At 34.7% G+C, this 15,511-nt stretch overlaps 2 protein-coding genes across 4 annotated transcripts in view; one reads left to right on the plus strand and one right to left on the minus strand.

Annotated features, from left to right (window-relative positions):
* Positions 1-807: 807 nt before the first annotated feature.
* Positions 808-3,562, minus strand: LOC145791903 (regulator of nonsense transcripts UPF2-like). Its single transcript, XM_082872363.1, has 5 exons — positions 3,437-3,562; positions 3,096-3,293; positions 2,873-2,974; positions 2,302-2,397; positions 808-909 (listed from the first exon to the last, which is right to left on the minus strand). The coding sequence occupies exons 1-5, from the start codon at positions 3,560-3,562 to the stop codon at positions 808-810; spliced, it is 624 nt and encodes a 207-aa protein (XP_082728489.1).
* A 1,879-nt stretch (positions 3,563-5,441) lies between these two features.
* The window catches only part of LOC114280241 (putative ascorbate-specific transmembrane electron transporter 1), a 35,359-nt gene continuing 25,289 nt past the window's right edge, over positions 5,442-15,511 (plus strand). Inside the window, exons 1-2 of one of the 3 annotated variants that reach the window (XM_082870543.1) lie at positions 6,023-6,079; positions 10,560-10,709. The gene's annotated coding sequence lies outside the window, so the exon portion shown is untranslated. Of the gene's footprint in view, positions 5,651-6,022; positions 6,080-9,696; positions 10,710-15,511 lie in introns of those variants that run through there. The other 2 variants (XM_082870542.1, XM_028222593.2) reach the window with 2 other exon arrangements.

The raw sequence follows: 15,511 nt of genomic DNA on the forward strand, positions 1-15,511 counted from the left end.
TTGAAGGAAATCAAAGAATGAATGGACATAGTCCATCACAACTGATAAAATACCTTTTTTTGCTGAAAGATTATCACAACAATTCACCTAGGACATCCAGAAAACTCCCCATAAAAAATTGGTGTGTGACTATGAGACTTTTAAAGATAACACTAAGCGAACTTTTTTTAATTTTATATCAAATTTTTTAATTTTTATATCTGCCTCGACTAGACGACGCGAATGTGACAAGGAGCAAAATAAAATAACTAACACACTTACAAAGACTATTTGTGTAATTTACACCTTGTTTATTTATACTTTGACCCAAACATTGCTTTCAAAAAAATTTAGTGGGTTTAATTTCAACCACCAAGAGGGGTCAATTTAAAAATAAATATGTATATGTAAAAAAAATATTAGTGAATTTTCTAAGTCTAGTGGGGTCACTTGACCCCATCCCATTGTATGTAGTGTCGCCAGTGAGTCCTACACCAATTTGAAAACTCAGTTAAAAAATAAAGAATAAAAAAGCCCACATCCATCCACCAGAAAATTAGTGTACTTTGCCTTTATGTCGCAAAATATATCACAATGTCATTTGTTTGTTTGTACTTTACTGCCCATGATTCCTCACCCTATCCCGCCCTCCCCTCCTAACATGCACAAGATTGAAAATAGGTATGTAAACGTGTGTGTCACCTATATCATAATACAATGATAAAAATACTGCCTCATGCCATATCTAAGTATTTCGAGCTTCCATGTCCTACAGTCATGCCAATGTCCACATGCCATGGTAATTTGTAAATATGACCAACACAACAGTTAATTACACTGATGATATTGCACCTTGTCCATTTGAAGTCTCATTTCAGCCAGATCAATGCAATTCTTCACTCTTTTTGTGGCGGTTATGGTGCCAACATCCTGAAAATAAACAAAAAAAGGCAAAGGATCAGCATGAAAGAATTTTATTCAAAATAAGCCCAATTTCTTGTACAATCTAATTAGACCAATGAGATTATGAGAGTAGGCCACAGAGAGTAACAAAAAGAAAGAATATCAGATGTCAAAATGCAACATGCAAAATACCTGAGATTCACTGTACAGGGAAACACATCTTCAATAGAAACAAAATGATGAACACGCACTTCACATGATATTGTATTTCAAAACATCTGTTTTAGGACATTTCTTTGACAGGACATTTCTTCGACAGGACATTTCTAATGTAATCTCCTCTTACATGTAAAAAGCCATCCTAACATACGAACTAAAGTGCAGAGTAACAGATATAATGACGTACAAAAACATACAAGGAGACAAACTATGGACCTTTTGGAACTGAAGTAGTAATACCATGTTAACCAATTGCCCCCAAAAGCTGAATAGGAAATGGCCAAAATGATGCATATGAACCTCTCTTGCATGCAAACGGATATTGATTTCATTCTATAACTACATAAAACAGATGCACAAGCAGTCATTTTATCATATGTTTCAGCTTCTGATATATAGAGTCCCATTCAAATGTTTATTGCCCATACAATGTCCAAAATAACTCTAGAACTTTCAAAGGTGCAAAGGTAAAAATTGACAGTTTCTCAGTAACTAACAGAAAATTCTTTTCTAATCTGAAATTGAAATCAATTATTATTTTCTTAGTCAAATTTTTAGATAGTTTGAAAAATCGGAGGTCTCCATTAAACCTAGAATTGACTTACTCTATTAAACCTAGAATTGAAAAATCGAAGGTCTCCATTAAACCTAGAATTGAAAAATCGGAGGTCTCCATTCTTGAAAAATTGACTTACTCTATTCTTGAAAAATTGACTTACTCTATTAGACCTAGAATTGAAAAATCGGAGGTCTCCATTGTCGGCTCTGGCGAGAAAGAGAAAGAGAAGCGTCCGTGATGGAGAGGAGGCACAGCAGAGGGGAGAGATAGAGAGTTGGATTCATTCATAGAAATTAGGCTTACCGATTATAAATCGATCAAAATCTTCATAAAAAATCAATCAAAATCTTCATATCTTCATCAACAATTGATCGAAATCTTCAAATGAACAATAATATTGAGAGTGGAGAATTGAAAGAGAGTCGAGCAAGAGAGAGTGGAGAGTGAGATTTTCAGAGAGAGAGAGAGAGACATACCGTTGGAGGTCTCTTCTTCAGCCGAAGAGAGCGCGAAATGGAGACAGAAATTGGGAAGTAACAGCGAAACACGCTTGGAGTTTAAATAAAATTAGATTTTGATGTAAAAAAATGATTTTTTGCGACGGTTAAACAATCCGTCGCAAAAAATAAGACGCAAAAAACCATATTTCTAGTAGTGCGGTAAAGAAAACGGCCACATGTCTCAAGAAGATTGCAGGCAACATCAATATTATGATGAGTAAAATCATCTAAACAAGCCTGGTAAAAAGAGAAAAGCAGCGTTTCGTAAGTACGACGGCAACATTAAGTATGACAGTCTTACATTTAGGTTGTCTCAACCTAAAAGTAAATTTCTTTCAAAAATTAGTTTACAACACAAACTTCCTGTTTGTTTTCCAACTAAAACTCAGTCTGTCACAAGGTCAGCTTAAGTAAGATAAACACATAATGATAACTGGAGCAATAAAATGGAAAGCCAAACTAAAAGGTCACCGCAATTACTGTTTTAACAGCAGGTATGTATATATTGCTTAGCTAACCCTCCCCCGACCCCCACGTGCAAAAAAGAAAAAGAGAAAGAAAAAAGGAAAAACATATGGCCAGATTACGCATCCAAATAATTGTGGACTTTACGGCTTCTAAAAATTGAGAGAGAGAGATTCAAAAGAACATAATCCCTGTGAAGTAAAATTACTAAAGAACCACTTTATAAACTGAACACTTCCCATCATACCTTCAAACAACTAAAAACAAGGCCAGTTGGAGCAATTTTGAACTTGCAGAGTTCCCCAATAAACCGAATATTCCTGATCTTTGTTTCAATGTTCATTTGATCCTAGAATTAAAACAATAGTTCACCAAAAAAGTCATGGTTGGCACCATGAGAAATAAAACATAAGATCCAATTCAATAGCAGACACTTTTATCAGGAAAATCTATTGAACTACTGAATAGACCTTCTTATTTATCAAAAAGTTGAACTCTTCCTCCAACAACTGCAAGAGCATGGAAGATACATCCTTCATACAAGTTGACAGTGTGGCAACCATGCGTGAATAGTATGGCAGCAGTTCTAGAGATGTCCTGGGGACATTAAACAAAGCCTTCACAAGCTTTTTACGGTTTGATTTTGAATTTAAATAACAAAACTCCACCTGGAAAAATAACATTATTTGACAATAAGATCTACAATGAATAGACACATAAACATGCATTTATTGGAATAGTAAAACACAAAATATTTTTTTAATAAATAATAAATAAATAAACTAAAACTTAAGCAAGCAAGGGCCATTACAGTCAACTGATCAATTAGATCACGGCTCACACAACAGGGAAGCCTCTGCAGTAGACCATCCAAATTTGTTCCTTCAAGACCTTTAATTTTCTCCTCAATTTCTCCTTTTCGTTCAAGAAATGGCATACATAACCAGATTTGCCATCAATTATCACCGATCGATACATATCCAATGAATTTGCAGAAAATGAATTCACGCGAATTCGTGCATTGATATAAATAACATGATAGTGTACACAGAGAGAGAGAGAGAGAGAGAGAGAGAGAGAGAGAGAGAGCAGTGGAGGTGATTGAAGTTACCGGGTTCAGATCCATGAGAAAGGAAGTCGAATTTACAGAAACCAAACGCAGCTGCTCTCTTTGTTATGTTATGCGCCTCTCACAGGCTAATTTGGCACCAAATATAACAGGGACCTGTTTCAATGTCGTTGGGTACCCAAAATCATCGTATTTACTAAAGCTGATGATGATGATGGTGGCTGTGGTGGTGGAAACCCTAGCCTTCGGTGACCCAATCGAAGCACAGTATCGCGATTCACAATCGGAAACCCTACCTTGCGAGTGGGAGGATTGCGACTTGAAGACACTGAGAGAGAATGGGGGAGAGGCAGAAATCGAGGCCAGCGTCGGGAGCGAGCGCAATAGGGAGGGTAGGAAAGAAGAACAGAGAGGGAGAGAGACAGAGAGGGAATGGGAGGAGACGAGTTAAACATCTGGGTTCGATTGATGCATCAACAGTGTCTGAAGTAGAAAATTACCCCAATCTGGAATTATTTTTCTGAAATTCAATTCCCGCCCCATGTTTCAAATTTCCCCCCAAATTTTTGGCGACTAAACTCTCAAATTAGTCGCCAAAATAGATTCTTTTGCCGACAAATTTTTTTAGTCGCCAAATCTCAATCAACGGCGACTAAAATATTAGTCGCTAAAAGTACTAATTTGGCGACTAATTTTTTTTGGTTGCTGAAAATAAGTTTTTCGCGACCAAATTTTTGGTCGCCAAAAAATATGTGACCTTCCGCGACCAAATTTGTAGTTGGTCGGCAAAAGTATACCACTTTCTGCGACCAACATATTTTTTGGTCGCCAAAATATAACCTTCTGCGACCAATAAAATTTGGTCGCCAAAATTAATGATCATTCGCGACTAATTAATATTTGGTCGCCAAACGTCATTTTTTTGCGACCAAAATTTTTTTAGTCGGTAAAAGTGGTCGCAAAATGTGTAAATTCTTGTAGTGATTATTATCATGTAGTTCAGATTTATTTTACATATAAACTTCACAATACACAAATCTAATCTGTACCACACAATTCCCTGCCCAGAAAAATCTCATGCTTCAAGTCTGGTCCCCAATCTTTTTCCAACCAAATTCGACAAGTCTTGGTCTCAATTATTTAGCATTTTTCTGCTCTAGTACGGTATTAGAATTTTTTCGTACATTTATTTTAATAATTATAAACTTCTTTTTTTTGGCTATGAGGTAACTAACAAGTATGCTCTACACAAGAAAAATGTCATGTCTTAACAGTTATACTCAATTACTATACATTTGGTATCTATAAAGTATCCGTTAATAATTCAAAATTTTAAAAATATTTGTGTTTAGAAAGTACAAGATTTGTGTTTTAATTGATATGTTTGTTAGTATTTATAACATTATTGATATACAGGATTGCATGTTATAGGCTTTGGATTAGAGATGGCAAAGCAAGGGTTGGGACGGGTGTTTGCATCATAAATATATATATATATATATATGTATATATTTTTTTGTTGATTGTGGCCTATCAATTGTAACTAAATCTAATTTTATTGATTGTGATATGTCGATTATGGTATGAGACATAAACAACATTTATATTTATATTTATTATTATTATTTGGCTTATTGGAGGTCAATGAAAGTTGTACAAGATAAGGAATTTAAGGGACACATGGCTGCCTCTTGCAAATTAGTTGCCTAAATCAAGTGAATGTGGTGGCACCACGTTTTGGCATCAATTACTTCATACAGTTTCATTCTCTCATGTGGCAAGATGCATGAGTGAAGGAAAACTGCTAGGCAGTTTTCTAACTGTGGGACCAACAAAGAGATCATCAACAAACATCACGATCAAGATATATTTTATCATTAGGAGTAGTATTTCTAAGTAGTTATGAATTGTAGTTGTGATAACAACTTCAATTTTAGGAGCAGGAGTAGTTGTAAGGTAATATATTTTTCTAAAATTGTAATCATCTTGCTCTTGTAGAGGTTGTTCTCAATTCAGTTACGTACTTCTTATTTCTCTCTTATATTTTTCTGTGTTTACTTTACTCTTTAATTGTTAATTGTTGTCCTTTCAAGGTATTAGATACTTTATATAGTCGTCTAATATTTTGTTTCGTTGTTTAGTTAAAATTTTTGTTTTGTACATGTTGATGGGGGATAAACAGAATTTCTTCACTAACAACCGGACAAAACAGGTTACGTGTTCATAGCAACTCAACCCAAACACGCCCATATAAATAACAGAGTTTAAGCAAGTTGGATTGAACTAGATATATATATGTTAGACAAATGAACCACACCAATCCATTTACTTTATTGATTTTTTTTTTTTTTTCCTCCAATAGATGATATAGCAGTGGTGACGATGGTAATAATGTTATAAATTTTTATATGTTTAAACGGATTTTAAATAAATATAATTAGGCTGATTTGTTATTTCGAGTTGAGTTCATTACCTCTAGTTTGGATTTTAAGGTGTCTTAAATGTTACATGCCAAAGTGGAGTGGGTGTGTTGTGTTTGTAGTGTTTATGGAAAAAAAATTTCTCCTTTATTTTAGGGTAGTGTAGTGCTACATGTGTCAATTAGTGTATTAACTAATGTACCAACACTGGCTATGACATTATTATTGACTCCACTCATTATACAAATTACAAATGCGAAAAACATCTTAAATTATACCGTATCATCAATTAGTACTGTAACGCCCCAATTTTTATTTTTTTTTTTGGTAAATCATAAGATTTAAATAACAATAACTTGCTAGATAAAGTTTTAACTACTAATTAGGAACTTTTAAGTTCTTACAAAGCCAAAGTCCAACGACAAAATAAAACTACAAGTTCACACACAACGTCACAACATAGTTAAATCCTAATACAAGGGATAACAGGATTTTATTTTGATAAAATCTTGACTCTAAGTCAGCCAAGGTTCGATATTGGCAGCAGCTCCAATTTCAGCCTCAATCCCTTCTTCGACATAATCTGGCATGAAACGCCAGGGCAACAAAATATATGCCATGAGTTTTGCAACACAGTAAGAAAACGTAACCAACCTACCATTCTTTTTAAGAGAAAAATAATAATATTCTAAACATGAGACAACAATATAATTATACACAGAAATTACAACCATTAGAATAATTTCAGTAATTTTAATAAATTAGGTGACACTCGAAATCTCACCAAAGAGATTTAACTTACCAACCACTAAGCATGGCAACGGTTAATTTGAAACCCTCCCTTGGTCAAATATTTAAGTGTTACCAATCGTAACTACCAGGGATGCCCACGTCCGGAGTTATATACCCAAGTAGTGGCATCCGTGGTCTGCCCCAAGGAAACGGTCTGCCAGGGGTAAGCAACCTCCCTGTGTGCCACCTGCACATCCACCCTTATTCCAAAACCGAATACCGAAAAGGGTTCAAATAAGTCCCGTGCCATCTTAGAGTTTCGCAACACAATTTACGTGAGAATTCTCAAAACCAGGGCTCACCCTGAACAACCGGTGTTAACCGTCAACTCTTAATTCCGTACAGTCTTTAAACCAAGACTCACCCCGAACAACTGGTATTAACCGTCAATTGTTAACTTTGTATATGCCGTTAATCATTTCAGTTAATTTTGATATTAATCACAAATAATTTCAAATTTTTAATCACAAGTAATGTTATACCAACTCATTAAAATTCTCAATCATAAAATATTGCATGTGTCACACAATACTAAATAAAGTACAGAATTTAAATAAACAATTTATTTAAACCATGGTATGAAATAATAACTTAGATACAAGAATTAAACCCTAAATACACACATGCACAAATTTTTGATTTACAAAATTAGACTAGCATAATATTAAAATGGTGATTTCATTCTGTCCAGAAAAATTTTCAGAGTATATATCTTGCAAATAAAATTATAAATATATTACTTATACAACTCTAAAATTCATATCAATCTACAGGATACTCAATAAACATGTTATGGTTATTTTTCAGAAAACATTTTCCAAAATATAACTTATAAATAATTCTAAACAAATTCCAAGGGTGTTTATGACACAGATTTGTCACATTTCCTTACATTAATTCCATGCTTAAATTTATAGATCAAACCCATAATCTAAAAATTTATCATGAAACTAGACTTCTCAAATTTCATCTTTTAGTTAGAAATTACCAGATTTGGCTTAGTATAGAATTTTAAATAAATTTTCAAATACATGGTAAAATCTGTCTCACAGTTTCAGATTTAGTTAGAAATTTGTATAAATTCGTAGAAAGCTCGAAAATTGTCTCCAAAAATTTCTGGATAAACTAAACATCATTATCAACAACTTTGTAGAAGAAATCATCTCGAAATTCTGAGTATAAAATTGTCTAAAAATTCGGGTAACATGCTGGCAGATTCAAGACAGATTATTCTCAACACAGTTTCAGATTTAGTTAAAAATTTGTATAAATTCGTAGAAAGCTCAAAAATTGTTTCCAAAAATTTCTGGATAAAGTAGACATCATTGTCAACAACTTTGTAGAAGAAATCATCTCGAAATTCTGAGTATAAAATTGTCTAAAAATTCAGGCAACATGCTAGCATATTCAAAACAGACTATTTTAATCACAAAATTCCTACACATATATATAAAAATTTCTATTTATGAGTAGTCATTTTAATCACAAGGAAGTAATCTGAAAATTTCACTAATAAAAAGAAATGAGAGGATTGAGAGGGTTTTCTTACTTAGTAATAGGGTAACAAAATGGTTGAGAATTTTGGCTTCCTTAATCTCCTACTCTTCTTCCTCTCCTATCACCAAGCTTGGTTGTTTCAGGGATTTCTCTCTTCTTTTTCTTTTCTTTTTTTTTTTTTCTCACCGAATGCTTGCATGCACCCTATAGACAATGAAGGCTTGCATGCATATATATATACAATCCTTGTTGCACAAATCTCTCTCTCTCTCTCTCTCTCTCTCTTTCTCTTCATTCTAAGTTTTCTTTCTCTCAATTCCAAGAGCATCATTAGCTCTTCTTCCCTAAACAAACATGCAAATCAACATGTGGAAAGCCTCCACCAAAATTCTGCAAAGGTTTGATTCCCTTTTTTTTTTTTTTTTTTTTTTTTTTTTGTGGGTTTCTGAAAGTTGACACACTAAGATTTTTAACTAAGGTATTTAGTAATAATAATTATTATATTGAATCCTAATTAAAATAATTTATACACAACAATTATTGAACACCCACAAAATTATTATTTATTTATTTATTTATTTATTATTATTATTATTAATTTTTTTTTTCTTTGTTAGTGATTGAATTGGATTAATTTAAAACTAACTTTTACAGTAATACATATTTCAGATAGACTCTGGATAAAATTAATTAATTAAATTTTTTTTTTTTTATCTTCTTTTAAAAATAATAAAATGTGGGTTTTCACAAGTACACTAGTTAGTGTACTAATTTATGCATATAGCATTAGCCTTTAGGGTATGTTGTTTTGTTTGTTTATTGACTTCGTTCGGATTTTGTGTTGAAACTCTTATAGGAAAGAATACAGGTTCCTAATTGGCGTAGCCAAGGTGTTTGTTGAAATGTTTCTTAGAATTCTTTTATTTCCGTAGACGCGGTTTTTTTATTAATGTTTTTGCTGTTGGGTGTGCGACTGGTGAAGTTTTATTATTACTAGGGGTGTTAGCCCACTTGATGGGTGTGTTATTAAATTTATAAAATATAAATTTTGATTTTGAATTAAAAATATATGCAGGGTTGTTGATTAAGTGGTAAGGGTGTTATTGTCCAAATCCAAGATTTTATGTTCAAATCTTGTGCACTTCACTTTATAATTTTTTTCTTCTTTTTTGATATAAAAAATTCACTTGACAAAAGGAGACAGTAGGTTTCAAGAGACTAAAGTAAGTTGTTCACATCTATAATAGTAAAGATTATTATCATTATTTTGTTTTAGCTGTTCTGCAACTTTTTTTTTGTCATTAATAATAAATTACCCAAAAAAACCACATTCAGTTACTTGTCAAGATCTAATGACAAGTGACCAAAACTTTGGGCTGATTCAAGCAAACGCTGTGCTGGTTGATCTAAGAATGAAGGAAAAATATTCGGGGTAATCATATTACCTAATGCGAAAACAGTTTGGATCAGATACTTAAATTACAAGTCTCGTCTGAAAACCTCTCGTCAATTAAGAAGTTATTAGAGTTTCTCAATATTTATCCACACTTCAAATTCCTAGGCTTTTAAGATGTTAACCTCCAGATAGATGAACAGAGAGAACTTTTGTTTTTGGTGTGTCTACACAGTGTTGAGCATGAGTCCTTATATAGGCATATATGGCAAACCATGTGTACCTTATAGTTAGGCCACACCATGTGTACGTGTACCACATGTCCAAGACCATGTATCTCTCATGGTTCGGCTATGTGTGGATAGATCATGTGTATCATGTAACCTTCAAAGTTAGGTCACACCATGTGTACCACGTGGTTTTCAAGATATGATTTCGAACAAAGGTCAAGTTTATTGATGAAGTGATTACCAAATACCAATATTGATAAACTATACATGTATAAGCAAAATTATGTGAATAATTGTCATGTGTTTATTAGATTATAATATATAGATGGAACTTTGGTAGCACAGTCCGAGTTTTCTATGGAGCCCACTGCATGGCCTTTTCCATTTGGCAGGCACCTTACCACACTGCAAATAGGTTATCAACAACTTACATATTCAAAATAAATAAAAAGTATATTTACAAAAATTTATTTATAATTTGATATCTTTAGATCAGATTGTTTTTAAGCATTTTTCTGAATTGTGTTTTTTAGGTATGTAACGTAACATTTCTGTATACACTCGACCTAGAAAAACAATAAAGTGGGTGTCTACAGGAAACTCCTAGTTTTGATTGTGAATGGGCATTTTTGTGTTCACAAGAAGAAAAAGGATTGGTTTAGCCGTGCAGGCAATGTAGTTTAGTAAGTTTTGTTTTTCACAGCTTCAAAACTGCACAAACTCAAATAACATAAGTATCCTATTTCAGGGTAAGTCTATAGTACATTTGGTTTAAAAAATGTATGGTACATCGAAAATCAATGGCTCAGATTGAGCCACATCATTAAAAGTGACCTGGTAAGCAGGTCACTTTTTATAGTTATGAGCTAAAATCATATTTGTTCATAACTATAATCAAATTAATCATAACTTAGTTATGAGCTCTCATCACTTATCTCATAACCATATCTCATAACCAGCACCATTTTGTTGATAACCAATATCATATATTTCATAACTACAATCACATATCTCATAACTACATCTCATAACCAATATCCTTTAGCTCATAATCACAACACTCTGATCATAACCACTATCACATATCTCATAACTATTAATCACATATCTCATAACTACTACTCATATAGCTCATAACCACATCTTATAACCAATCCCCCTTTGACTCATAACCAACATTACATATCTCATAATCAACACCCTTTTGCTCATAACCACATCACTTTGATTATAACCAATATCACATATCTTATAACTAATAACCACATATCTCATAACCAAACACCCTTTTGACTCATAACTACATCACTTTGCTCATAACCAAAATCACATATCTCATAATCAACAATCATATATCTCATAACCATTAACCACATATCTCATAACCAACACTCTTTGGCTCATAACTAACATCACATATATCATAACTACTAATCACATATCTCATAACACCCTTTGGCTCATAGTCACACCACTTTGATCATAATTAACATCACATATCTCATAACCATTAGTCATATATCTCATAATCAATACTCTTTGGCTCATAACCATACCACTTTACTTATAATCACTAATCACATATCTCATAACCAACATTCTTTGGCTCATAACCACATCACTTTACTTATAACCACTAATCACATATCTCATAACCAACATTCTTTGACTCATAACCACACCACTTTACTCATAACCACTAATCACATACTCATAATCAACATTCTTTGGCTCATAACCACACCACTTTACTCATAACCACTAATCACATATCTCATAACCAACATTCTTTGGCCACACCACTTTACTTATAACCACTAATCACATACCTCATAACCAACATTCTTTGACTCATAACCACACCACTTTACTCATAACCACTAATCACATATCTCATAACCAATCCCCCTTTGACTCATAACCAACATTACATATCTCATAATCAACACCCTTTTGCTCATAACCACATCACTTTGATCATAACCAATATCACATATCTTATAACTAATAACCACATATCTCATAACCAAACACCCTTTTGACTCATAACTACATCACTTTGCTCATAACCAAAATCACATATCTCATAATCAACAATCATATATCTCATAACCATTACCCACATATCTCATAACCAACACTCTTTGGCTCATAACTAACATCACATATATCATAACTACTAATCACATATCTCATAACACCCTTTGGCTCATAGTCATACCACTTTGATCATAATTAACATCACATATCTCATAACCATTAGTCATATATCTCATAATCAATACTCTTTGGCTCATAACCATACCACTTTACTTATAATCACCAATCACATATCTCATAACCAACATTCTTTGGCTCATAACCACATCACTTTACTTATAACCACTAATCACATATCTCATAACCAACATTCTTTGACTCATAACCACACCACTTTACTCATAACCACTAATCACATATCTCATAACCAACATTCTTTGGCTCATAACCACACCACTTTACTTATAACCACTAATCACATACCTCATAACCAACATTCTTTGACTCATAACCACACCACTTTACTCATAACCACTAATCACATATCTCATAACCAACATTCTTTGGCTCATAACCACACCACTTTACTCATAACCACTAATCACATATCTCATAACCACATCTCATAACCAATACCTTTTGGCTCGTAACCATACCATTTTGATCGTAACCACCATCACATATCTCATAACCACATCTTATAACTAACATCATTTTCACCAATAACCCCTAACTTTGATCATAACCAACTCAAAACCACTAACCACATATCTCTATTTTAGATTTACTTACTAAATACAATAAAAAGGGTAATATACAAACAATATACATTTTAAAATATTTATATACACATAGACATACATATAAATAATTTGACTAAATTTTAATAAAAAATGTGTTGAAAATTTTTATCTACGATTCACTACAAGAAAAGTGGGCTTATGAGACGGAACTTTTTTGCGACGGCACAACTTGCCGTCTCAAGCAAAAAATGTGACTTTTTGAGACGGCATAACTTGCTGTCGCCAAAAAATGTGACTTTTTGAGACGGCACTTTCTTTTCTTTATCTCTCTCATCTCTCTTCTCTTTACCTCTCTCACTTATCTCTCTCTGTTTTTCTCTCGTTTATCTCTTTTCGCTCTTTTCTCTCTCTCTCTCTCTATCTCTCTCTTTGTCTATACCTTTTCATCCATTTTTTCATCTCCATCTCTCTCTTCTCTTTCTCTCTCTCTCTCTCTTACTCATCACTCTTCTCTCTATATTTGTCTGTCTATTTGTCTCTCTCTCTCTCTGTGTCTCTCACTCATCTATTTCTTCTCTCATTTCTTCTCTTTCTGTCTCTTTCGTTCATCTCTCTTCTCTTTATCTCTCTTGCCCATCTCTCTTCTCTTAATCTCTCTCATCTCTCATCTTTCTCTGTCTCTCTCGCTCATCTCTCTATCTTTCTCTCTGTCTCTCTATCTTTCTCATTGTCTCTCTCGTTCATCTCTCTTCTCTCTATCTCTCTTTGTCTTTCTCGTGTATCTCTCTTCTCTCTGTCTCTTTTCTGTCTCTCACTCTCTATCTCTATCTCTATTTCTTTCTCTTTCTCTTTTTCTCCCTCTCTCTTCTACCACTATGTTTGCGTTGCTCACTCTCTCCCTCCCGTCTTCTCTATTTACTGAGCTCCCTCTCGATTTATCGATCCACTACAAGAAAATGCACTTTTAGCGACCACTTTGTCTCTCTCTCGCTCATCACTCTGTCTCTCTTTCTCTCTCTCTCTCTCTCTCTCCTTTATCTGTCTCTCATTCATCTCTCTCTCACCACCCATCTCCTCTACCACCTTCACCACTACTGCAAACGCCATTCCACCACCACCACTACTTCCACTGTCGCCACTTCACCTCTACGACTACCATGACTACTACCATTGCTACCACTCCACTACCACCACTACTACTACTACTACTATTACCTCTCATCCACCGCCGCCACTCCATCTCCCATCTCCCATACCACTACCACAACTTCATCACTAATCTCCTTCGTCATCACCACCACCACCACCACCACCTCTTATCCATCACTTTCACCACTATTGTCGCTCCCTTTCCTCTACTACAAAAAATTTGTTTGATTATGGTTTTTTAATAGAGTGTTGAATTGAGTTTTGAATTGTATGTGGAATTGAGTTTTGAAAGTTTGATGTGACATGTGAAATAAAAAAATTTGTTTGGTGATGAGTTTTCAAAATAGTTTTCAAAACTTAATTCAATATATAATTGATAATCAAATACATAACTCATAACTCGATATCCGTATTTTTGATCAACAGTCATAACCAAACTATTTTTAAAATACTCAAATAAAAAAATGTTTTTTTTTTCAATTAATTGTTTTTAAGTAATTTTTTTGAATATTTTTTTTTGAAATCATTTTTTTTTCAAACAACTTTTATGTCAATTATTTTCTGTCAATTAATTTTTTTGTCAATTAATTTTTTAAGCATGTATAAACATTAAAAATATTAAAAATATTTAAAAAATTAAAAAATTAAAATATTTAAAAAATTAAATATTAAGAATATTAAAAATATTCCGAAAATCTAAACCTAAAAACCTCAATTTCCCCCGTCTTTCCCCATTTTTTTTCATTTCCTTTTAGGTTTGTAGAGCCCATTACCCACCACCCGCCACCATTTTCCACTACCGTCTTCCGCCACCACCACCCACCCCCTACCACCACCTGCCACCACCACCCACCACCCGCTACCATCACCCACTAGCCACCACCGACCTGTCACCCACTCACCACCACCACCACCACCTACTTGCCACCACCACTCATTACTTACCTGCCACCACCATCCACCACCTGACACCACCAACTACCCACCACTACCAGCCACCTACCACCCACCCACCCGCTACCACCACCCATTACCACCCCCCACCACCACCCACCCGCCACCCACCTGCTACAACTACCCACCATCCACCACCACCACCACTCGCTACCACCTACCACCCGCCACCGTCACCCACCCACCTACCACCACCACCACCCGCCACCTACCCGCTATCCGCCACCCACTTGCCACCACCACCACCACCCACTCGCTACCACCCACCACCCGCCACCGTCACCCACCCACCCACCATCACCACCCACCATCACCCGCCATCCACTTGCCACCACCCACCACCCACCACCACCACCACCACCACTACCACTATCACCCACCTGCTACTGCCCACCACCCGCTACCATCACCCACCCGCTACCACCCACCATCCGCCACCCACCTACCACCACCTGCTACTACCACCACTACCACCCACTCGCTACCACCCATCACCCGCCACCGTCACCCACCCATCCACCGTCACCATTTTCCACCACCGTCTTCCGCCGCCACTTGCCACCACTTGCCATTTCTCACTCTTTTTTATATTTTTAAAA

Source organism: Camellia sinensis, chromosome 5 (genome assembly GCF_055761805.1).
Source record: "Camellia sinensis isolate YWXY chromosome 5, ASM5576180v1, whole genome shotgun sequence".
NCBI classification, from domain to species: Eukaryota; Viridiplantae; Streptophyta; class Magnoliopsida; order Ericales; family Theaceae; genus Camellia; species Camellia sinensis.

Bases quoted from the DNA above. Each gene is read 5' to 3' on its own strand.
- LOC145791903 (XM_082872363.1), bottom strand. From the start codon at position 3,562: ATGCCATTTCTTGAACGAAAAGGAGAAATTGAGGAGAAAATTAAAGGT. The intron at 2,398-2,872 runs GTATGATGGGAA...TCTTTTTACCAG, and splicing joins TTGTTTTTAGTTGTTTGAAG to GCTTGTTTAGATGATTTTAC. The intron at 910-2,301 runs GTTTTTTGCGTC...GTTTATTTTCAG, and splicing joins ACCGCACTACTAGAAATATG to GATGTTGGCACCATAACCGC.